Consider the following 26,249-nt stretch of genomic DNA (forward strand, 5'->3'; position numbering starts at 1 on the left):
TAAGTGGGGTTTGATGAATAAGTGGGTTTGATGCAACTTTAGGACACTTAAGGACATTTTTCTCAAGCCTAAATGAGGGAAGGACTCAACATGTAATTAAAAGAGGGAAGCGTATCCAATGATAAGGAAAGTGGAAACTTCTCATTAAAATAATTTTGAGTGCTGCAATAACCATACGTGTATATGTGCCTTTATAGTATAATGATTTATAATCCTTTGGGTATATACCCAGTAATGGGATTGCTGGGTCGAATGGCATTTCTGGTTCTAGATCCTTGAGGAATTGCCACACTGTCTTCCACAACGGTTGAACTAACTTACACTCTCACCAACAATGTAAAAGAGTATCAATTTCTCCCCATCCTTTCCCGCATCTGTTGTTTCCACACTTTTTAATGATCACCATTCTAACTGGCGTGAGATGGCATCTCATTGTGGTTTTGATTGGCATTTCTCTAATGACTAGTGATGATGAGCATTTTTTTTTCATCTTTGTGGGCCATATAAATGTCTTCTTTCAAGAATTGTCTGTTCACATCCTTTGCCCTATTTTTGATGGGGTGATTTGTTTTTTCCTTGTAAATTTAAGTTTCTTGTAGATTCGGGATATTAGACCTTTGTCAGATAGATAGATTGCTAAAATTTTCTCTCACTCTGTAGGTTGCCTGTTTACTCTAATGATAGTTTCTTTTGCTGAGCAGAAGCTCTTTAGTTTAATTAGATCCCATTTGTCAATTTTGGCTTTTGTTGCCATTGCTTTTGTGATGAACAACTTCAGCAAAGTCTCAGGGTACAAAATCAATGTGCAAAAATCACAAGCATTCCAATACACCAAAAATAGACAAGCATAGAGCCAAATCATGAGTGAATTCTCATTCACAATGGCTACAAAGAAAATAAAATACCTAGGAATACAACTTACAAGGGACCTGAAGTCCTCTTCGAGGAGAACTGCAAACCACTGCTCAAGGAAAGAAGAGAGGACACAAACAAATGAAAAAAAAATTCCTTGCTCATGGATAGGAAGAATCAATATTGTGAAAACGGCCATACTGCCCAGAGCAATTTAGACATTCAGTGCTATTCCTATCAAACTACCATTGACTTTCTCCACTGAACTAGAGAAAGTTACTTTAAATTTCATATGGAACCAAAAAAGAGCCCATATAGTCAACACAATCCTAATCAAAAAGAACAAAGCAGCAGATATCACTCTACCTGCCTTCAAACTACAGTACAAGGCTACAGTGACGAAAGCAGCATGATACTGGCACCAAAACAGATATATAGACGAATGGAACAGAACAGAGGCCTCAGAAATAACACCACACATCTACAACCATCTGATCTTTGACAAACCTGACAAAAACAAGCAATGGGGAAAGGATTCCTTATTTAATAAATGGTGCTGAGAAAACTAGTTAGCCATGACAATAGATTTCTCATCAGAAAACATGGAAGCGAGAAGGATGTGGCACAACATTTTTCAAGTACTGAAAGGAAAGAGCTATCAACCATGAATATTATATCATGTGAAACTGTCCTTCAGGAATGAACAGGAAATAAAGACATTCTGAAAGGAAGGAGAACTACAAGAGTTTGCAGCTAGCGGATCTACTGTTAAAGATTGGCCAAAGGACACCGTGGAAAGTAGTTTGGAGATTTCTCAAAGAATTAGAAAGAGAACTTCCATTCAACTGAGCAATCCCATTACTGGGTATATGCCAACAAAAAATAAATTGTTCTATCAAAAAGACACATGCACCTGTATGTTCATTGCAGCACTATTCACAATAGCAAAGACATAGAACCAATCTAGCTGCCCAACAATGGTGGATTCGATAAAGAAAATGTGGTACATCCACACCATGGAATACTATAGAGCCATACAAAGAATGAAATCATGCCTTTGCAGTAACATAGATGCAGCTTGACACGATGCGTATCTGTGTCCCCACCCAAATCTCATGTTGAATTGTAATCCCCAGTGTTGGAGGTGGGGCATGGTGAGAGGTGATTGAATCATGGGGATAGTCCTTCATGAATGGTTTAGCATCATCTTCTCAGGTAATGGTGAGTGAGTTCTCATGAGATCTGTTTGTTTAAAAGTGCGTAGCACCTCCCCCTTCACTCTCTTTGTCCGTCCTTCTCCAGCCATATGAAGTGATGGCTTCCCCTTCACCTTCTGCCATGATTGTAAGTTTCCTGAGATCTCACCTGAAGCCAAGCAGATGCCAGCATCATGCTTCCTGTATTGCCTGCAGAACTGAGTCAATTACCTTCTTTTCTTTATAAATTACCCAGTCTCAGGGATTTCTTTATAGCAGTGTGCGAATGAACAAATACACAGATGGAGGTAACAGAAAACCAAAAACCAAATACAAATAAGAAATAGCTATGACAAATAGAAATAAATAATGAAAGGGAAGACTTAAGCATTAACAATAGTTACCTTAAATGTAAATGATCTTAATACACCAATCTAAAGACAGAGAGAAGCAGAGTGGGTAAATAAACATGACACAACACTATGCTGTGTATAAAAAATTCACTTCAAATCTAATCAAATAGGCCGAATGTAAAAGAATTGAAAAAGATTTACCATGCAAACACTGATTTTAAAAAAGCAGGAGTGGCTACATACTTTCACACACAAATGAGTACAAATATAACTGAGGCAATCTGAGTAAGCCCAGGAAATTGTATTGATGTCAACAACCTAGTTATGTTATTGTACTATAGTTTAATAACTATATTTTTCTTCCATTGGGAGAAACTAGGTAAAAGCTATATGAGATCTTTCTATTATTTTTATAACTATGTATAATTGTCTCAATAAAATTTTCAATTGAAAGTTTGAATGAATAGTTTAAAATCTTCCTAAAAGGAAAACAAGCTTTGATGGTTTTATAAGCTAAACCTAACGGTCAAGAAATAAATAACTCCAATGTTGTATCATTGAACATTCTTCAATTCATTTTAAGAGATGGTATAAAATCATGACACTCAAATCTAAGAAAGAGGGCACAAGAAAGAAAATTATAGCTTGCTCTCAATCATGACCATGGATTTAAAAATCCTACACAAAATAATACAAAAAATTAGCCGGGCATGGTGGTGGGTGCCTGTAGTCCCAGCCTCTCGGCAGGCTGAGGCAGGAGAATGGCATGAACCTGGGAGGTGGAGCCTGCAGTGAGTCGAGATTGCACCACTGCACTCCAGCCTGGGTGACAGAGTGAGACTCCATCTTAAAAAAGAAAATCCTGCACAAAATATTAAGTCAGATTTATAGTATATTACAACCAAGTTGAATTTATTTTAGTAATGCAACATTGTTTCAACATTTGAAAATCAATCAATATAATTCAGTACATTAAAGATTAAGGAAGAAAGACTATATAATCAGATCCAATAATGCAATTACTTGGCTAAAATCCAACATCTATTCACCACTAAAATAAAAAACAACCATTAGCAAACTAAAATGAACCTACAACAAACATCATACTTATCTGTGCAACAATGTAGCATTCTCTTTAAGATTTATTACGAGACACAGATTATGTATTACCACTGTTGAAATTCAAGGTGCCTATGACACAAAGATTTTTAAAATCTTCCTACCATGTAAGTGCCAAAGTAGCCTTTTATGCTTCTTTGTTTAACACTAACAATAAAATGGACAAATAACAAACATCTCAAATGTAACCAATCAGAAAACGATCTTAAGGCTGGGTGCGGTGGCTAACGCCTGTAATCCCAGCACTTTGGGAGGCCAAGGCAGGTGAATCACTTGAGGCCAGGAGTTTGAGACCAGTCTGGCCAACATGGTGAAACCCTCCCTCTCCTAAAAATACAAAAATTAGTCAGGCATGGTGGTGTGTGCCTGTAATCCCAGCTACTCAGGAGATTGAAGCGGGAGAATTGCTTGAACTCGGGAGGCAGAGGTTGCAGTGAGCCAAGATAGCACCACTGCATTCCAGCCTGGCAGCCTGGGCGCCAGAGTGAGACCCTGTCTCAAAAATAAGAAAAAGAAAAAGACCTTAAGAGTGTTAAAGCAAAGCAAATGTATATTAGTGCAAACAGGATTTGCCACAGGGGTATCTAGCAAATATTAGACCCCAAATCATAAATGAGTACAAGTCCTCTTGTTAGTGAATCTAGGAGTTTCTGCCGTCATCTGTAGAAGTATTGAGAATATGACCTGACATGAAATGTTAATTAAATTTAAATAAGAAAAAGAAAAAGACCTTAAGAGTGTTAAAGCAAAGCAAATGTATATTAGTGCAAACAGGATTTGCCACAGGGGTATCTAGCAAACATTAGACCCCAAATCATAAATGAGTACAAGTCCTCTTGTTAGTGAATCTAGGAGTTTCTGCCGTCATCTGTAGAAGTATTGAGAATATGACCAGACATGAAATGTTAAGTAAATTTAAACACACAGACCCTTTTTAAATTGCCAAGTGATTTTATTTCAAGATGACATCAAATTGCTAAAAGATGATCTAATTGTCAGAGTGCCTATTGATTATATCTCCCAGTAAGTGTCAATGTAATTTACTCCATTGTGTTGTCTCCTTCCCTTTCTCTTCCATAAAAATGTAATGCTTGTGAAAAGCCACCAAAGAGAAGCGAAACCAGAAAAAGGATGTAACGAGTAAATATTAAAAGTAGTGCTCGGTTTGTATTCACAAGTATGCTGCTTGCTATACGATATTGTTTGTCAGGTGGAGGGCCACTATCTATACTACCTCCTGTTCCTCTCAGTTCACATGTTGGTGGTTGCCACCCAAGCACACAGTGGCAATGTTTTTTGTTGTTACATACTCCTTTGTAATTGCATGTTTTAAGATCACACTCAAAATGCAGGTCTTGATAAAAAGTACAATTGTGTTTAAGACAGTAGCTCCCTGGGCCACAGGTTGCACCATCCACTACCAGCCCCATTTCTGGCAAGTCTGTCCCTTGGTGTGCTTCATAGCCAAAGCATTTTTCTTCTTTTATGTCGCGTACTAATATACTACGAAATGTAGTGTGCTCACCTCCACCGGGAATCTTGCTGACACCACTACAGTGCAACATTCCACAAAAAACATCATCTTCTTCACATGGAAAAGGTTTACTTCCTCCTCGCCGTAGAATAACCCCACAGTTTCCAAATCGGTCACCAATCCTATTCAATTGTTGATAGCATGCTGGGGAGCCGTCTTTCACTTCGTAGCCAAAAAGGGCTTGACACTGCGTATCACGGTCACTGCAGTTTCCTCTTACACAAACAGATACTGCTGAACATGGGGTTCCATCCTGGACATAGACGTCATTTGGACACTCTTCGTTTTTCCCATCACAGTATTCCGGTAGATCACATATACCACCCAAGTCTCTGCAAAGCACTCCAGGGGCAGCATATTTACACTCATGGCAACAAAGTCCTGTATTGCAAACACTGCCAAGAGAAAGGATACAAGAGGTCTCACAACATCTATCATTGGCACAATCTTTAAGGGAGCCACAGTCACATTCTTCCCTCTGATTTTTGATCTTGTCTCCACAACGAGGAGCTACATAAGGAAAATTAGTGTATGGAATATTTGGATCACTCAAACAAGGATCCCACATATTCAACCTGTGTTGAATCCGCTCATAAGAACAATTGCTCATCATATCATTAAGATCAGGAACAGGGGCCATGAGACAGTTGGTTCGTCGAAAACAATAACAACCTGCAGAATCATGTGACAAGCCCAAGTTATGACCTAGTGCATGTGCTGTTAAACATGCCCCCCTAAATAAGTGATACCTCATTAAATACACAAACATTGCTCCCCAGTTGGGGTTGCATATTCCATCAAAGCTGGCATAACAGTCCCGGTTTTCAAGTCGATATGCTGTAAAAACAACTGAGGTATCATGTTTAATATTTGTATACCATTTATGATATTTCCACACACCAAAATCACTTACAGCTTTTCCAGCAGGCATCCGATAAAACCTTACTAAATCCTTTTGATTCCATATGCACAAAACACGTACATAGACATTTAAATAAACTGGTTTGAAAATGGTATGTATGATACTGTTAATAATCACTACATTCTCTATTATGTGTGACACATTAGGGTTCCGCTGGAATAATCCATTAGTAACCGTGTAGTGAATTTTCAAGTTTTTTCTATGATGCCTCCACAAATAAACGTGGCCTGCTCTGGGAGTTTCAGACAGTTTTACCTTTTCAGATTCTTGATCTCTCTCCTCCCCTTCAGTCTTACATCTACTAGCCTCTCCTGGTCTTTCTTCTGACACAAGCAGGGATACTACATGCTCAAATTTGGAAGAAGCCTCCAGGGGTTTGATTTCATAAGTCAAGTCATCCACCTGCAGCATGCCACGCAGCCCTCCATGGCAGGTGTCCAATGTGGCCACAGACCCAGGAACCCCTTCCAGGTAGCAGTCATAGTAACAGTCTCGCGGGACAAAAGGGTAGTCCTCCTGCATGGCCCCCTGGTCATTATCAGTAAAAACAGGTAAATGTCTGGGCATCATGTTCTTCTTGAGCTTCATGTGAATCACGTGCCTTCGGCCCCGGAAACGCATGCTGTAAGAGAGTTGGTCTGGCATCTCAACTCCACGCCTCCTGTGGGGCACTTTCCTGGGGATCACAATTTCTGAGGAGGTAAAGCGCCATCCTGGTGGGTCATGAAAACAATAGACCTGGGACAAGAGTGCCCAGAGGACAGGCAGCCAGAGAGCACCTGTCAAGGGGTCCTGGACCCAGGCAAGTCCCATGAATAAGGGAACCTTTGACCAAAGAAAATGCAATCAAATGGGAGGCACAAAGATGATTCCTCAGTCTTCAGCCTTCTCCTCAGGGCAGTTATGATGAAAGCAGAATGAGTCTGCAGGCTTGGCACCCCCTGATAGGTGAGTGGGAAGGGTTAGGCTATTACATAACAATGGTGTGCTCGTCAGGGGAGGCTGTTTTCAGTGAGCTGGAGAGGTAGGTCAGGGGGTCAAAGGAAGAGGAAAACAATGGCAGGAATTCAGAATAGCAGCATATAACTGAGCTGTAATGTCCCTTGTCCTCTAAGGGAAGTCATAAGTGGGGTTTGATGAATAAGTGGGTTTGATGCAAGTTTAGGACACTTAAGGACATTTTTCTCAAGCCTAAATGAGAGAAGGACTCAACATGTAATTAAAAGAGGGAAGCGTATCCAATGATAAGGAAAGTGAAAACTTCTCATTAAAATAATTTTGAGTGCTGCAATAACCATACGTGTATATGTGCCTTTATAGTATAATGATTTATAATCCTTTGGGTATATACCCAGTAATGGGATTGCTGGGTCGAATGGCATTTCTGGTTCTAGATCCTTGAGGAATTGCCACACTGTCTTCCACAACGGTTGAACTAACTTACACTCTCACCAACAATGTAAAAGAGTATCAATTTCTCCCCATCCTTTCCCGCATCTGTTGTTTCCACACTTTTTAATGATCACCATTCTAACTGGCGTGAGATGGCATCTCATTGTGGTTTTGATTGGCATTTCTCTAATGACTAGTGATGATGAGCATTTTTTTTTTTCATGTTTGTGGGCCGTATAAATGTCTTCTTTCGAGAATTGTCTGTTCACATCCTTTGCCCTATTTTTGATGGGGTGATTTGTTTTTTCCTTGTAAATTTAAGTTCCTTGTAGATTCTGGATATTAGACCTTTGTCAGATAGATAGATTGCTAAAATTTTCTCTCACTCTGTAGGTTGCCTGTTTACTCTAATGGTAGTTTCTTTTGCTGAGCAGAAGCTCTTTAGTTTAATTAGATCCCATTTGTCAATTTTGGCTTTTGTTGCCATTGCTTTTGTGATGAACAACTTCAGCAAAGTCTCAGGGTACAAAATCAATGTGCAAAAATCACAAGCATTCCAATACACCAAAAATAGACAAGCATAGAGCCAAATCATGAGTGAATTCTCATTCACAATGGCTACAAAGAAAATAAAATACCTAGGAATACAACTTACAAGGGACCTGAAGTCCTCTTCGAGGAGAACTGCAAACCACTGCTCAAGGAAAGAAGAGAGGACAACAAATGAAAAAAAAATTCCTTGCTCATGGATAGGAAGAATCAATATTGTGAAAACGGCCATACTGCCCAGAGCAATTTAGACATTCAGTGCTATTCCTATCAAACTACCATTGACTTTCTCCACTGAACTAGAGAAAGTTACTTTAAATTTCATATGGAACCAAAAAAGAGCCCATATAGTCAACACAATCCTAATCAAAAAGAACAAAGCAGCAGATATCACTCTACCTGCCTTCAAACTACAGTACAAGGCTACAGTGACAAAAGCAGCATGGTACTGGCACCAAAACAGATATATAGACGAATGGAACAGAACAGAGGCCTCAGAAATAACACCACACATCTACAACCATCTGATCTTTGACAAACCTGACAAAAACAAGCAATGGGGAAAGGATTCCTTATTTAATAAATGGTGCTGAGAAAACTAGTTAGCCATGACAATAGATTTCTCATCAGAAAACATGGAAGCGAGAAGGATGTGGCACAACATTTTTTAAGTACTGAAAGGAAAGAGCTATCAACCATGAATATTATATCATGTGAAACTGTCCTTCAGGAATGAACAGGAAATAAAGACATTCTGAAAGGAAGGAGAACTACAAGAGTTTGCAGCTAGCGGATCTACTGTTAAAGATTGGCCAAAGGACACCGTGGAAAGTAGTTTGGAGATTTCTCAAAGAATTAGAAAGAGAACTTCCATTCAACTGAGCAATCCCATTACTGGGTATATGCCAACAAAAAATAAATTGTTCTATCAAAAAGACACATGCACCTGTATGTTCATTGCAGCACTATTCACAATAGCAAAGACATAGAACCAATCTAGCTGCCCAACAATGGTGGATTCGATAAAGAAAATGTGGTACATCCACACCATGGAATACTATAGAGCCATACAAAGAATGAAATCATGCCTTTGCAGTAACATAGATGCAGCTTGACACGATGCGTATCTGTGTCCCCACCCAAATCTCATGTTGAATTGTAATCCCCAGTGTTGGAGGTGGGGCATGGTGAGAGGTGATTGAATCATGGGGATAGTCCTTCATGAATGGTTTAGCATCATCTTCTCAGGTAATGGTGAGTGAGTTCTCATGAGATCTGTTTGTTTAAAAGTGCGTAGCACCTCCCCCTTCACTCTCTTTGTCCGTCCTTCTCCAGCCATATGAAGTGATGGCTTCCCCTTCACCTTCTGCCATGATTGTAAGTTTCCTGAGATCTCACCTGAAGCCAAGCAGATGCCAGCATCATGCTTCCTGTATTGCCTGCAGAACTGAGTCAATTACCTTCTTTTCTTTATAAATTACCCAGTCTCAGGGATTTCTTTATAGCAGTGTGCGAATGAACAAATACACAGATGGAGGTAACAGAAAACCAAAAACCAAATACAAATAAGAAATAGCTATGACAAATAGAAATAAATAATGAAAGGGAAGACTTAAGCATTAACAATAGTTACCTTAAATGTAAATGATCTTAATACACCAATCTAAAGACAGAGAGAAGCAGAGTGGGTAAATAAACATGACACAACACTATGCTGTGTATAAAAAGTTCACTTCAAATCTAATCAAATAGGCCGAATGTAAAAGAATTGAAAAAGATTTACCATGCAAACACTGATTTTAAAAAAGCAGGAGTGGCTACATACTTTCACACACAAATGAGTACAAATATAACTGAGGCAATCTGAGTAAGCCCAGGAAATTGTATTGATGTCAACAACCTAGTTATGTTATTGTACTATAGTTTAATAACTATATTTTTCTTCCATTGGGAGAAACTAGGTAAAAGCTATATGAGATCTTTCTATTATTTTTATAACTATGTATAATTGTCTCAATAAAATTTTCAATTGAAAGTTTGAATGAATAGTTTAAAATCTTCCTAAAAGGAAAACAAGCTTTGATGGTTTTATAAGCTAAACCTAACGGTCAAGAAATAAATAACTCCAATGTTGTATCATTGAACATTCTTCAATTCATTTTAAGAGATGGTATAAAATCATGACACTCAAATCTAAGAAAGAGGGCACAAGAAAGAAAATTATAGCTTGCTCTCAATCATGACCATGGATTTAAAAATCCTACACAAAATAATACAAAAAATTAGCCGGGCATGGTGGTGGGTGCCTGTAGTCCCAGCCTCTCGGCAGGCTGAGGCAGGAGAATGGCATGAACCTGGGAGGTGGAGCCTGCAGTGAGTCGAGATTGCACCACTGCACTCCAGCCTGGGTGACAGAGTGAGACTCCATCTTAAAAAAGAAAATCCTGCACAAAATATTAAGTCAGATTTATAGTATATTACAACCAAGTTGAATTTATTTTAGTAATGCAACATTGTTTCAACATTTGAAAATCAATCAATATAATTCAGTACATTAAAGATTAAGGAAGAAAGACTATATAATCAGATCCAATAATGCAATTACTTGGCTAAAATCCAACATCTATTCACCACTAAAATAAAAAACAACCATTAGCAAACTAAAATGAACCTACAACAAACATCATACTTATCTGTGCAACAATGTAGCATTCTCTTTAAGATTTATTACGAGACACAGATTATGTATTACCACTGTTGAAATTCAAGGTGCCTATGACACAAAGATTTTTAAAATCTTCCTACCATGTAAGTGCCAAAGTAGCCTTTTATGCTTCTTTGTTTAACACTAACAATAAAATGGACAAATAACAAACATCTCAAATGTAACCAATCAGAAAACGATCTTAAGGCTGGGTGCGGTGGCTAACGCCTGTAATCCCAGCACTTTGGGAGGCCAAGGCAGGTGAATCACTTGAGGCCAGGAGTTTGAGACCAGTCTGGCCAACATGGTGAAACCCTCCCTCTCCTAAAAATACAAAAATTAGTCAGGCATGGTGGTGTGTGCCTGTAATCCCAGCTACTCAGGAGATTGAAGCGGGAGAATTGCTTGAACTCGGGAGGCAGAGGTTGCAGTGAGCCAAGATAGCACCACTGCATTCCAGCCTGGCAGCCTGGGCGCCAGAGTGAGACCCTGTCTCAAAAATAAGAAAAAGAAAAAGACCTTAAGAGTGTTAAAGCAAAGCAAATGTATATTAGTGCAAACAGGATTTGCCACAGGGGTATCTAGCAAATATTAGACCCCAAATCATAAATGAGTACAAGTCCTCTTGTTAGTGAATCTAGGAGTTTCTGCCGTCATCTGTAGAAGTATTGAGAATATGACCTGACATGAAATGTTAATTAAATTTAAATAAGAAAAAGAAAAAGACCTTAAGAGTGTTAAAGCAAAGCAAATGTATATTAGTGCAAACAGGATTTGCCACAGGGGTATCTAGCAAACATTAGACCCCAAATCATAAATGAGTACAAGTCCTCTTGTTAGTGAATCTAGGAGTTTCTGCCGTCATCTGTAGAAGTATTGAGAATATGACCAGACATGAAATGTTAAGTAAATTTAAACACACAGACCCTTTTTAAATTGCCAAGTGATTTTATTTCAAGATGACATCAAATTGCTAAAAGATGATCTAATTGTCAGAGTGCCTATTGATTATATCTCCCAGTAAGTGTCAATGTAATTTACTCCATTGTGTTGTCTCCTTCCCTTTCTCTTCCATAAAAATGTAATGCTTGTGAAAAGCCACCAAAGAGAAGCGAAACCAGAAAAAGGATGTAACGAGTAAATATTAAAAGTAGTGCTCGGTTTGTATTCACAAGTATGCTGCTTGCTATACGATATTGTTTGTCAGGTGGAGGGCCACTATCTATACTACCTCCTGTTCCTCTCAGTTCACATGTTGGTGGTTGCCACCCAAGCACACAGTGGCAATGTTTTTTGTTGTTACATACTCCTTTGTAATTGCATGTTTTAAGATCACACTCAAAATGCAGGTCTTGATAAAAAGTACAATTGTGTTTAAGACAGTAGCTCCCTGGGCCACAGGTTGCACCATCCACTACCAGCCCCATTTCTGGCAAGTCTGTCCCTTGGTGTGCTTCATAGCCAAAGCATTTTTCTTCTTTTATGTCGTGTACTAATATACTACGAAATGTAGTGTGCTCACCTCCACCGGGAATCTTGCTGACACCACTACAGTGCAACATTCCACAAAAAACATCATCTTCTTCACATGGAAAAGGTTTACTTCCTCCTCGCCGTCGAATAACGCCACAGTTTCCAAATCGGTCACCAATCCTATTCAATTGTTGATAGCATGCAGGGGAGCCGTCTTTCACTTGGTAGCCAAAAAGGGCTTGACACTGCATATCACGGTCACTGCAGTTTCCTCTTACACAAACAGATACTGCTGAACATGGGGTTCCATCCTGGACATAGACGTCATTTGGACACTCTTCGTTTTTCCCATCACAGTATTCTGGTAGATCACATATACCACCCAAGTCTCTGCAAACCACTCCAGGGGCAGCATATTTACACTCACGGCAGCAAAGTCCTGTATTGCAAACACTGCCAAGAGAAAGGATACAAGAGGTCTCACAACATCTATCATTGGCACAATCTTTAAGGGAGCCACAGTCACATTCTTCCCTCTGATTTTTGATCTTGTCTCCACAACGAGGAGCTACATAAGGAAAATTAGTGTATGGAATATTTGGATCACTCAAACAAGGATCCCACATATTCAACCTGTGTTGAATCCGCTCATAAGAACAATTGCTCATCATATCATTAAGATCAGGAACAGGGGCCATGAGACAGTTGGTTCGTCGAAAACAATAACAACCTGCAGAATCATGTGACAAGCCCAAGTTATGACCTAGTGTATGTGCTGTTAAACATGCCCCCTTAAATAAGTGATACCTCATTAAATACACAAACATTGCTCCCCAGTTGGGGTTGCATATTCCATCAAAGCTGGTATAACAGTCCCGGTTTCCAAGTCGATATGCTGTAAAAACAACTGAGGTATCATGTGCAATTGTTGGATAAACTTTACGGTATTTCCACAAACCAAACAATTCTACAGCAGTTTGGGCCGGCCTCCCATAAAATTTTATTGCATCCTTTTGATTCCATATGAACAAAACACGTACATAAACATTTAAATAAACTGGTTTGAAAATGGTATGTATGATACCGTTAATAATCACTACATTCTCTATTATGTGTGACACATTAGGGTTCCGCTGGAATAATCCATTAGTAACCGTGTAGTGAATTTTCAAGTTTTTTCTATGATGCCTCCACAAATAAACGTGGCCTGCTCTGGGAGTTTCAGACAGTTTTACCTTTTCAGATTCTTGATCTCTCTCCTCCCCTTCAGTCTTACATCTACTAGCCTCTCCTGGTCTTTCTTCTGACACAAGCAGGGATACTACATGCTCAAATTTGGAAGAAGCCTCCAGGGGTTTGATTTCATAAGTCAAGTCATCCACCTGCAGCATGCCACGCAGCCCTCCATGGCAGGTGTCCAATGTGGCCACAGACCCAGGAACCCCTTCCAGGTAGCAGTCATAGTAACAGTCTCGCGGGACAAAAGGGTAGTTCTCCTGCATGGCCCCCTGGTCATTATCAGTAAAAACAGGTAAATGTCTGGGCATCATGTTCTTCTTGAGCTTCATGTGAATCACTTGCCTTCGGCCCCGGAAACGCATGCTGTAAGAGAGTTGGTCTGGCATCTCAACTCCACGCCTCCTGTGGGGCACTTTCCTGGGGATCACAATTTCTGAGGAGGTAAAGCGCCATCCTGGTGGGTCATGAAAACAATAGACCTGGGACAAGAGTGCCCAGAGGACAGGCAGCCAGAGAGCACCTGTCAAGGGGTCCTGGACCCAGGCAGGTCCCATGAATAAGGGAACTTTTGACCAAAGAAAATGCAATCAAATGGGAGGCACAAAGATGATTCCTCAGTCTTCAGCCTTCTCCTCAGGGCAGTTATGATGAAAGCAGAGTGAGTCTGCAGGCTTGACACCCCCTGATAGGTGAGTGGGAAGGGTTAGGCTATTACATAACAATGGTGTGCTTGTCAGGGGAGGCTGTTTTCAGTGAGCTGGAGAGGTAGGTCAGGGGGTCAAAGGAAGAGGAAAAAAATGGCAGGAATTGAGAATAGCAGTGTATAACTGAGCTGAAATGTCCCTTGTCCTCTAAGGGAAGTCATAAGTGGAGTTTGATCAGTAAGTGGGTTTGATGCAAGGTTAGGACACTTAAGGACATTTTTCTCAAGCCTAAATGAGGGAAGGTCTCAACCTGTAATTAAAAGAGGGAAGCGTAATCAATAAGGAAAGTAGAAACTTTTCCTTGAAAGAATTTTGAGGATAGACTTGGAAATTAGAGAAATCAAATGGAGTTGAGGGTAATGGATGAACTGGAGAGTAAAATGTCATGAGAAAAATTAGGGTGTGTAACTATAATTTATCAAGTTAAACATATACCTACACTATGATCCAGCAATTTCAGTCCTAGGAACTTACAACATAGTCTTGTCTATGAATGTTCACAGCAGCATTATTCATAAATGTATTCTGCAACCTGGAAACCAAGAACTTGTCCTTGATAGGTGAATAGATAAACACACTGATATATTCATTCATTGAAATACTCCTCTGTTATAACACGAACAAACTTCTGAAACATGCAAGATCAAGGTTGAATTTCAAAGAAATTATGAGACAAGGCAGACCAAATGGAGTAGTTAATGTATGATTTAATTTGTATGAAGTTCTAGGATACTTCAAATTAATCTATGGAAATAGAAATGTAATTATTAGTTTCTAGATGTATGAGCAGGGGAATGGGGCATAAAGAGACCTTTCTGGAAAAATGTAAAGTATCAGTCAAATATATTGATTGCAATGGTGATTTCAAGTAAAAGCTCATCAAGCTGCACCCTTAAAATCTGTGTGTTTTATCATAAGCTAAGGATACCTCAAGAGTTAATTTTCTATAAAGGATTTGACTTCAACTTCTTTCTGACTCAATCCAGAATTAGCACATCATGAAATTATCTTAGAAACCATCTCCCTTTCCTTTTCAAATATAGTTTTAACATAGAATTGCATGAAAACAGACTCAATTTGGTATAAGGAAGTTACCTAAAGCAGTTTACCTCATTTATTTTTCTCCTCTTATGAATCATACCTTTTAGCTGGGAGAATTTATACAAAGTAATATTTAGAAAAGAAGAATATATTAATATTTAAATGTGTTGTGTGCAACATTGAAAGATTTGTTTTAAATTCAGTGCAGTCAGAAATATTTTAAAAGTACAAGAATGAGTTGATCTCAGCCTGAAATAAACTGGCCACAATAAAAAAAACTAATTTCTAAGAAGAAAGTAATGTAGTAAAAGTAGAAAGAGGAATAAAAGTAATTGTAATGGTAAGAATTATAAAATGTACTAATTTATACATTATATGTATATTAATAATTATTGAAAAATAGGAACAGATAAAAAGGGTTGGGCCCTTTGGGGAGCAGTAATAGCTAGTTATCCATTTATTATTTGATGTGATGGGAAATTTTGACTGGAATCTGTAAGAGGGGGGATGACATGAGGGAAGTCATATTAGAAAGATAATTAGGCTGCTTTTTACATTCAGGTACTGTTTTCACCAAACTGTCAAACCATTTTTGTCCTCTGCTCTCACACTGCAACAACAATCAACACTAAAGAAGACTTCTGTGACCAAGTGCTTTTGTTTTTTTTTTCACACACAACAAGCAGCAGATACCAGCTATGTGTCCTTCAAATCAATTCTGACACCATCTACCTGGGTATAGTGTCAGATCCCCCAGGTTGGACGTCCAGTCACCAGCTTCAGCTACCAGTCACACGTGTAGGCCTCCAGAACTTCTGATCAACAAGTTCCAATTTGGGGTTCCCATGACTCCTTTTTGGAGTTTGGTTAATTTGTTGGAATGGAATTCAGGAAAACACTTATGCTTACCCAGTTATTATAAAGGGTATTATATAGGATATGGAAGAAGAGATGCATAGGGTGACATATGGTGCAAGGGGCACAGAGCTTCCATGCCCTCCTTGTGCACAATCGTCAAGGAGCCCCCACATGTTCAGCTATCCAGAAGCTCTCTGAACCCTACCATTTTGAGTTTTTGTGGAGGCTTCATTATATAGGCATGATTGAGAACCATGTAAAAATGTGATTGGAAAAAGTACATGATCTAAACCCAGCAAGGCCTGTCTGTTCAGTCTTGGCCTCTGTGTTTACCATTCTTTCTTTAGGATATTGGGCAGGACCCCCTCTGGAATGAGGGTCTTCTGCCCCATAATCAGATTAGTCCTGCCTTGGGTAGGTGAAAAAGGACAGGAAAGGGTCAGAGAAAGAGAGGGATTCTGTTTCTTCAGGTATGTTTCTGAGGCCTAAAGCACTCCAACATTAATTATAACAAAACTGTAACAAGGTTGTGGGCATTGTAAGCTAGGGACTATGGATGAAAACCTGTGTGTGTGTGTGTGTGTGTGTGTGTGCGTATTCATAATATCACAGATACTGAAAAGATACACCAGGAAACCCCCCAGTCACAATGTTGTATAAATTAGCAGACTATTTCAATGATGTGAAGAGGACTGTTTGGGCGTACAGACAAATTCTAGAAATGAGTTACGTTTGAGTAATCATGTGTGTGTGTGTGTGTGTGTGTGTGTTGTGTTTAGTCTTCTAAAAATCTTGAATTTAGTTCTCTCTTTGTGTGTCTCATCTGGCTTTTCATGAATTAGTATGTATTATTTTTGAAATCACAGATGTTTTAAAAAGTTTTAAGTGAGAGTGAGATCAGTAAAGTATCAGGCTAGAAAACTGCAAGCTCTCCTTCCCCCACAGAAACATTGAAAAGGAAAAAACCTTCAGATGGAGGAAAAGAGGAGGATAGGAGAAGTTGGTAAATGGGTATGAAGTTACAATTAGAAGGAGTAAATTCTGGTGTTCTATTGCACAGTATAGGGACTATGGTTGACATTAAAATATTGTATATTACAAAATAGCTCTTCAAAAGAGAGGCTTTTGAAGGTTCTCACCTCAAGGAATGTAAATGCATGAGGTGATACGTACATTGACTACCCAGATTGGATCATTATACAACATAGATATGTATCAAAACTTTAAATTGTACCCCATATATATAAACAATTACAACAGTTCAATTAAATAAATAAATAACTTTTTAAAAGAACTTTAAAACGTCTGGAGTGCAGATATCTCTCCTTCATTGCTGGTGGGAATGCAAAACGATACAGCCAATTTGGAAGGCATTTTGGCAGTTTCTTACAAAGCTAAACACTGTCTTACCATATAATCCAGTTGTCACACTCCTAGGTATTTACACAATGTATTGAAAAACTTAATCTGTGTACATATAGCTATAGCCAATTTACTCATAAATTGATAAAAATTGAAAGCAACAAAGATATCCTTCAATAGGTGAATGAGTAAACAAACTGCAGTACATACATACATACATACATACAATGGAATATTATTCTGTCATAAATTCAAGCCAGAAAGAGGCATGGAAGAAGTAAATGCATAATACTCAATAAAGGAAACCAGTTTGTAAAGCCGACATACTTTTATGTTTCCAATGTTGTAAAAGGCGGTACTATAGAGATCAAAACTATCAGTGGCTTCCAGAGTTGGGGGCGGGGGGAGTGTTAAAGAGATGGAATGAATAGCTGGCACACAGGGGATTTTTATGGAGTGAAACTATTCTGTATTATGCTGCAATGGTGGGTACATGACATGTGTTTTACAAATCCATAGAAATGTACAACACAAAGGGTAAACCTAAATGTAAACTATGAGTTGAGTTAGTAACAATGTATTGATATTGATTCATCAATCGTATCAACAGTACCTACCAATGCAAGATGTTAATAATAGGGAAGAATGTGGGTAGGGGAGATAGGAAGTAAATGGAAGCTTCCTGTACTTTCTATTCGGTTTTTCTGTAAGCCTAACAATGCTCCAAAAATGAAGTATATTAATTTAAAAAATTTAAAAATAACCCAATGTGAAAGCAGGAGCAGAGGTGGAGCAATATGGTGGAACAGAAGGCTCTACCAATTGTTACCCCTACAAGAACACCAATTTAACAACTATCTACCAAAGAACCAAAATTCACGAGAGCACTCCTAGTACCTGGTTTTATCTTCATATCACTTTGTATCCCTGAAAGAGGGACCGAAGAAACAGAAGAGAACAGTCTTGAATTCCTGACACCACCACTCCTGCCCCAGGCAACTGTAGTGGGGTGCAGAGAGCATCTCTGGATGCTGGGGGAGAGAGAGCACAGCAATTGGAGGGATTAAACTCAGTGATGTCCTGTTAGAGCAGAAAGGAAAATCGGACTGAACTCAGCTGACACTTGCCCACACAGGTAGCATTTAAATAAGCCCTAGCCAGAGGGGAATTGCTAGTCCCAGCAGTCTGTACTTGAGTACCTGCAAACCTCACCACTGAGGGCTACAGTGCTGTATGTCTCTAAGTAAACTTGAAAGGCAGTATAGGCTATAAGGACTGCAACTCTAAGACAAGTCCTAGTGCTGAACTAGGCCCAGAGACAGGGGACTGGGTTAGGGGGGCGGGGAGGCACCTGACCAACTGAGACACCAGCCAGGGTGGCTAACGGAGCACTGGCATCACTCCTCCTCTAAAACCAGACTTCACAGCTTGCAAGAGACCTGGTTGTCCTTCCTTCTACTTGAGGAGACGAGTGGGAAGAGTGGGGAGGACTTGTTTTGCAACTTGGATATCAGCTCAGCTACAGCAGGATAGGGCACTGGCCAGAGTCATGAGGCCCCTGTTCAGGCCCTAGCTCTTGGACAACATTTCTAGACACATCCTGGGCCAGAAGAAAACCTGCTGCCTTGAAGAAAAGGGCTCAGACATGGAAGCATTCATCACCTGCTAACTAAAGAGCCCTTAAGCCCTGAATAACCAGCAGCAATACCCAGGTACTATGTCAAGGACCTTGGGTAAGCCTCTGAGACTTGCCGGCTTCAGGTGAGACAGCACATTACCAGTTGTAGTGGCTACTGGGAGAAATTCCTTCTGCTTGAAAAAAGCAGAGGGAAAAGTAAAGGGGACTTTGTCTTCTACCTTATGTATCAGCATGGCCACAGAGAAGTAGAGTACCAAGTGGGCTCTTGGGGTCCTTGATTCCAGGACTGGACTCTTGGATGGCATTTCTGGACCTGCCCTGGGCTGTAAGGGTGCCCACTGAAGGGCAAGTCCCAGGCCAGGCAGTATTCACCACAGCTGACTTAAGAGACCTTGAGCCTTTAGGGACAATTACCAGTAGTCTGGCAGTACTCCTTGTGGCATGTGGTGATGGTGGCTACGGAGTGAGGCTCCTCTGCCTTTGAAAAGGGGAGGGAACAGTGAAAAAGATTGCATCTTGTGGTTTGAGTGCCAGCTCAGCTGCAGTAAAATAGAATACCAGGTAGGCTGCTAAAGCTTTCAACTCTAGTCCTCAACTCCCAGAGAACATCTCTGGACCCACCTGGGGTTTTGAGGAACTTGCTTTCTTGAAGTAAAAAAAACACAGGCCTGGGTGGCTTTTCCACCTGCTAATTGTAGAGCCCCAGGACCTTGTGTAAACACAGACAGTAGCAAGGGATTCATTACAGCAGGCCTTGGGTGAGACCCAGTGCTGTTCTGGCTGCAGCTCTGACCCAACAAAGTCATAGTGGTGGTGGCCACAGGGGTGCTTGTGTCACTTCACTCCCAAGCCTCAACTCTTGCCCTTTGTGCACCTACAGGCTTAACACCACAAAGAAGTCTTGGCAGCTTCCAGCTTGCACCCTCTGGAGCAGTGATCTGAGATGTATCTGGGGCTCTTTTAGCCACAACTGGAGCTGGAGTGGCTGGAATGCAGGGAGCAGTGTCCTTAGGTTGCACAGGGCAGCGAGGCCTGAGGACCAATGCCCAGACCATGAAACCATTTTTCCCTCCTAGGCTTCTGGGCCTGTGATGGGAGGGGCTGCCATGAAGGTCTCTGAAATGCCCTGGAGGCATTTTCCCCATTGTCTTGGCTATGAACCTTTGGCTCCTCTTTACTTATACAAATTTCTGCAGCCAGCTTGGGCTTAAATTCCTCCCCTGAAAATGAGTTTTTCTTTTCTACCACATAGCCAGGCTGCAAATTTTCTACATGTTCATGCTCTGCTTCCTTTTAAATATAAGTTCAAGTTTCAATTCATTTCAGTGCTTATGCAAATGAGCATAGGCTTTTAGAAGCAGCCAGGCCACAGCTTGAATGCTTTGTTACTTGGAAATTTCTTCCACCTGGCCAGACACGTTGGCTCATGCCTATAATCTCAGCACTTTGAGAGGCTAAGTTGGGTAGGTCGCTTTGAGCTCAGGAGTTTGAGACCAGCCTGGGCAACACAGCCAAATCTTTCTCTATAAAAAATACAAAAATTAGCTCTATGTGATGGTGTGAACCTGTAGGTCCAGCTACTTGGGAGGCTGAGGCTAGAAAATTGCTTGAGCCTGGGAAGCAGAGGTTGCAGTGACTGAGATCATACAACTGCACTCTAGCCTGGGTGACAGAGTGAGATCCTGTCTCAAAAAAAAATTTCTTTTGCCAGATAACCTAAATCATCTCTGTCAAGTTCAAAGTTCCACAGATCTCTAGAACAGGGGCACAATGCCACTAGTCTTTTTGCTAAAGCAGAACAAGAGTGACCTTTATTATAGTTCCCAATAAGTTCCTCATCTCCATTTGAGACCTCCTCAGTCCAGACTTCACTGTCCATATCTGTATTAGTCCATTCTCACTGCTATAAAGATACAACCTGAGACTAGGTAATTTATAAAGGAAAGAGGTTTAATTGACTCACAGTTCTGCAGGCTTAGCAGAAAGCATGGTTAAGAGGCCTCAAGAAACTTACAATCATGGTGGAGGACTAAGGGAAAGCAAGCACATCTTACATGGTGGCAGGCAAGAAGCATGAGAGCAGTGGGAACATCTACTTATAAAACCATCAGATCTCATGAGAACTCACTGTCATGAGAAAAGCACGGGGGAACCACCCCCATGATCTAATCACCTCCCACCAGGACCTTTCCTCAACACCTGGGGATTACAATTTGGATTACAATTCAAGATAAGATTTGGGTGGGGACACAAAGCCAAACCATATCATTCTGCCCCTGCCCCCTCCCAAATCTCATGTCCTAACATTCCAAAACCAATCATGCCTTCCCAACAATCCTCTGAAGTCTTAATTCGTTCCAGCATTAACTCAAAAGTCCAAATCCAAAGTCTCATCTTGTGAAACCAAAAACAAGTTAGTTACTTCCAAGATACAATGGGGGTATCATTGGTTAAATGTTCCCATTCCAAATGAGAGAAATTGGCCAAAATAAAGGAGCCACAAAACCCATGCAAGTTCAAAACCCAGAGTGTCTGTGGTTTTTCCAGGTACACAGCGCAAGCTGTCAGTGGGTCTGGGGTCTGGAGGATGGTGGCCCTCTTCTCACAGCTGCACTAGGAAGTGCCCCAGTGGGAACTCTGCATGGGGGTTCCAACCCTACATTTCTCTTCTGCACTGACCTAGCAGAGGTTCTCCATGAGGGCTCTGCCCCTGCAGCAGACTTCTGCCTGGACTTCCAGGCATTTCCATACATCCTCTAAAATATAAGTGGAGGTTCACAAACCTCAACTCTTGCCTTCTGTGCATCCACAGGCCCAACACCACGTGGAAACTGCCAAGGCTTGGGGCTTGCACCCTCTGAAGCAATGCTAAGCCATACCTTGGCCCCATTTAGCCACCACTAAGGTTGGAGTGGCTGGGACACAGAGTACCAAGTCCCGAGGCTGCACAAAGCAGCAGGTCCCTGGCCTGGCCCACAAAACCATTTTTGCCTCTTAGTCCTCCAGGCCTGTGACAGAAGCTTCCCAGTAGGTCTCTGACATACCTTGGAGACATTTTCCCCATTGTCTTGGCTATTAACATTCGGCTCCTCATTACTTATGCAAATTTCTGCAGCCAGCTTGACTTCCTTCCCAGAAAATGGGTTTTACTTGTATACCACATAGTCAGACTGCAAATTTTCCAAACTTTTATGTTCTGATTTCCTTTTAAACATAAGTTCCTCATCTCCATCTGAGACCAGCTCAACCCAGACTTCATTGTCCATATCACTATCAGCATTTTGGTCAAAACCATTCAGTAAGTCTCTAGGAAGCTCCAAACTTTCCCACATCTTCCTGTCTTCTTCTGAGCTCTCCAAATTGTTCCAACTTCTGCCTATTACCCAGTTCCAAAGTTGCTTCCACACTTTCAGGTTATCTTTAGAGCAGTACCCTATTCTACCAGGACCCATTTACTGTATTAGTCCAATCTCCCATTGCTTTAAAGATACTACCTGAGTCTGGGTAATTTATAAAGGAAAGAGGTTTAATTCAGTCACAGTTCTGCAGGATTAATAGGAAGCATGGCTAGGAGGCCTTAGGAAACTTACAATCATGGCAGAAAGGGAAGGGGAAGCAAGCACGGCTTACATGGGGGCAGGTGAGAGGTGCAAGAGAAGGGGAAGCTTCTACTTATAGAACCATCAAGACTTGTGAGAACTCACTCACTATTATGAGAACAAGATTGAACCATGGGCCAGGCATGGTGATTCACACTTGTAATCCCAGTACTTTGAGTGGCCAAGGTGGGTGGATCACTTGAGGCCAGGAGTTCAAGACCAACCTGGCCAACATGGTGAAACCCTGTCTCTACTAAAAGTACAAAAAATTAGCCAGGCATGATGGCACGTGCCTGTAATGCCAGCTACTTGGGTGGCTGAGGCACAATAATTGTTTGAGCCTAGGAGGCAGAGGTTGCAGTGAGCTGAGACCATACCACTGCACTCCTGCCTGGGCAACAGAGTGAGACTCTGTCTCAAAAAAAAAAATTGAACCATGAAGAAACCCAAAACCTGTCCAGAACAAAAACAAGTAATGAGATTGAAGCTGTAATAAAAAGTCTCCCAATAAAGAAAAGCCTGGCACTCAAATGGTGTCACTGCTGAATTCTACCAAGTATTAAAGAAGAATTAATACCAATCCTACTCAAACTATTCTGAAAAGTAGAGAAGGGAATACTTCTAGACTCTATAATGCCAGTATTACCCTGATACCAAAAACAGCTAAAGACACATCAAAAAACAAACAAACAAACAAACAAACAAACAAACAAAAAACCACAAAACACTACTGGCAAATATCTCTGAAAAAATATTGATGCAAAAATCCTCAACAAAATACTAGCAAACCTAATTCAACAGTACATTAGAAAAATCATTCATCATGACCAAGGGGGATTTATGTCTGGGATGCAAGGACAGTCCAATACATGCAAAACAATCAGTGTGATACATCAGATCAGCAGAATGAAGGAAGAAAACCATAAGATCATTTCAATTGATGCTAAAAAAGCATTTGATAAAATTCAAAATCCCTTCATAATAAAAACTCAAAAAACTAGGTATAGAAGGAACATACAACAAATAAAAGCCATATATGACAGACTCACAGCTAGTATCATACTGAACGGGAAAAGTGAGAAAGCCTTGCCTCTAAGGTCTAGAATACGACAAGGATGCCCACTTTCACCATTGTTGTTCAACACAGTACTGGAAGTCCTAGCTAGAGCAACCAGAGAAGAGAAGGAAAGAAAGGGCATCCAAATTGGAAAGGAAGAAGTCAAATGATCCTCTTTTACAGATGATATAATTTTATATTTGGAAATACCTAAAGACTCCACAATAAAACTGTTGGAACTGATAAACAAATTCAGTAAAATTGCAGAATATAAAAATCAACATCCAAAAATCTGTAGCATTTCTATAGGCCAACAGTGAACAATCTGAAAAAGAAATTTACAAAGTAATTCCATTTGCAGTAGCAACAAAAAGTTAACTACCTAGGAATTATTTTAACCAAAGAAATGAAAGATGTCTACAAAGAAAACTATAAAGCACTGCGAAATAAACTGATAAGGACACAAAAAATAGAATATATTCCATGTGTATGAATTGAAAGAATAAACATAGTTAAAATGTGCATATTACCCAAAGGAATCTCCAGACTCAGTGCAATCCCTATCAAAATACCTATAAGATTCTTCACAGAAATAAAAAAAAAATCATAAAATTTATATGGAATTTATATTTTTATCATCTGTGAAGATTCTTCATGAAAAAAAAGGCAGGGTGCAGGGGTTCATGCCTGTAATGCCAGTACTTTGGGAAGCTGAAGTGGGTGAATTGCTTGAGCTCAGAAAGTTTGAAACCAGCCTGGGCAACATGGCAAAACCCTGTCTCTACAAAAAAATACAATAATTAGCCAGGTGTGGTGGAATGGGCCTGTAGTCCCAGCTACTCAGGAAGCTGAGGTGAGAGGATGGCTTGAACCTGGGAGGCAGTGGTTACAGTGAGCCAGGATCGCACCACTGAACTCCAGCTTGGGTGACAGAGCAAGACCCTGTCTCAAAAAAGAAAAAATTAAGAAATAGAAAAAACAATTCTAAAATTTATACGGAACCACAGAATAGCCAACACTATCCCAAGCAATAATAACAAAACTGAAGGAATCACATTACCTGACTTCAAATTATACTACAAAGCTATAGTAACCAAAATGACATGGTACTGGTGTAAAAACAGACACAAAGGACAATGGAACAGAATAAAGAAGCCACAAACAAATCATCACACCTACAGTGAAGTCATTTTTTACAAAGGGGCCAGGAACATACACTGGGGAAAAGACAGTATCTTCACTAAGTGGTGCTAGGAAAACTGGATATCCATATGCAGAAGAATGAAACTAGGCCCCTATGTCTCAACATATTCAAAATAAAATCAAAATGGGTTAAAGACTTATACCTAAGACCACAAACTATGAAATTACTACAAGAAAACATTGGGTAAATTCTCCAGGACAATGCTCTGGGCAAAAAATTCTTAAGGCATACCACACAAGCACAGGCAATCAAAGCAAAAATGGACAAATGAGATCACATCAAGTTAAAAAGTTTCTGCAAAGCAAAGGAAATCATCAACAAAATGAAGAGACAACCCACAGAGTGGAAGAAAATATTTTCAAAACACCTATCTGACAAGGGATTAAAGACCAGAATATATAAAGAGCTCAAACAACTCTAAAGGGAAAAAAACTAATAATCCAATTTAAAAAATGGGCAAAAGATCTGAATAGACCTTTCTCAAAAAAAGACATACTAATGGCAAACAGGTGTATGCAAATATATGCTCAACATCATTGACCATTAGCAAATCAAAACTATAATGAGACATCTTTTTACCCTAGTTAAAATGGGTTTTATCTTAAAGACAGGCAATAACAAATGCTGGTGAAGATATGGAGAAAAGGGAAACCTCGTACACTGTTGGTGGGAATGTAAATTAGTACAATCACTATGGAGAACAGTTTGGAGGTTCCTCACAGAAATGAACATAGAGCTACCATATGATCCAGCCATCCCACTCCTGGGTATATACTCAAAAGAAAGTAAACAATATATCAAAGAGATACCTGCACTCCTATGTTTGTTCCAGCACTGCTTACAATAGCTAAGATTTGGAAGCAACCTAAGTGTCAATTAACAGATGAATGGATAAAGAAAATGTGGTACATATACATAATGGAGTACTACTCAGCCATTAAAAACAATGAGATCCCATCATTTTCATTTGCAGCAACATGGATGGAACTGGAGGTCATTATGTTAAGTGAAATAAGCCAGGCACAAACATTGCATGTTCTCACTTATCTGTGGAATGTAAAAATCAAAACAATTGAACTTGTGGACATAGAGCAGTAGTAGAATGGTTACCAGAGGCTGGGAAGGTGACATGGTGGCAGAGGGGAGGTTGGGATGGCTAATAGGTTTTAAAAAATAGAAAGAATGAATAAGGCCTACTATTTGATAACACAACAGGGTGCCTATAGTCGATAATAAATTAATTGTACATTTAAAATAACTTAAAAAGTGTAATTGGATTGTTTGTAATACAAAGGAAAAATGCTTGAGGGAATGGATATCCCATTATCCATGATGTGGATTATTTAACATTGCATGCCTGTATCAAAACATCTTATGTACACCACAAATGTATATACCTGCTATGAACCCACAAAACTTAAAAAAAAAAAAAAAACTAAAAAAACTAGCAAT

At 39.9% G+C, this 26,249-nt stretch overlaps 2 protein-coding genes across 2 annotated transcripts; both read right to left on the reverse strand.

Annotated features, from left to right (window-relative positions):
- Positions 1-4,046: 4,046 nt before the first annotated feature.
- Positions 4,047-10,221, reverse strand: LOC102118143 (disintegrin and metalloproteinase domain-containing protein 21). The gene has a single exon (XM_015453943.4). The coding sequence runs from the start codon at positions 6,787-6,789 to the stop codon at positions 4,561-4,563; it is 2,229 nt and encodes a 742-aa protein (XP_015309429.3). The 5' UTR covers positions 6,790-10,221; the 3' UTR covers positions 4,047-4,560.
- A 162-nt stretch (positions 10,222-10,383) lies between these two features.
- LOC102117775 (disintegrin and metalloproteinase domain-containing protein 20-like) lies at positions 10,384-23,756 on the reverse strand. The gene has a single exon (XM_005561651.4). It carries the CDS (start codon positions 13,885-13,887, stop codon positions 11,659-11,661), a length of 2,229 nt encoding a protein of 742 aa, XP_005561708.3. The 5' UTR covers positions 13,888-23,756; the 3' UTR covers positions 10,384-11,658.
- Positions 23,757-26,249: the final 2,493 nt, after the last annotated feature.

This window comes from Macaca fascicularis, chromosome 7, assembly GCF_037993035.2.
Source record: "Macaca fascicularis isolate 582-1 chromosome 7, T2T-MFA8v1.1".
Taxonomy (NCBI): domain Eukaryota; kingdom Metazoa; phylum Chordata; class Mammalia; order Primates; family Cercopithecidae; genus Macaca; species Macaca fascicularis.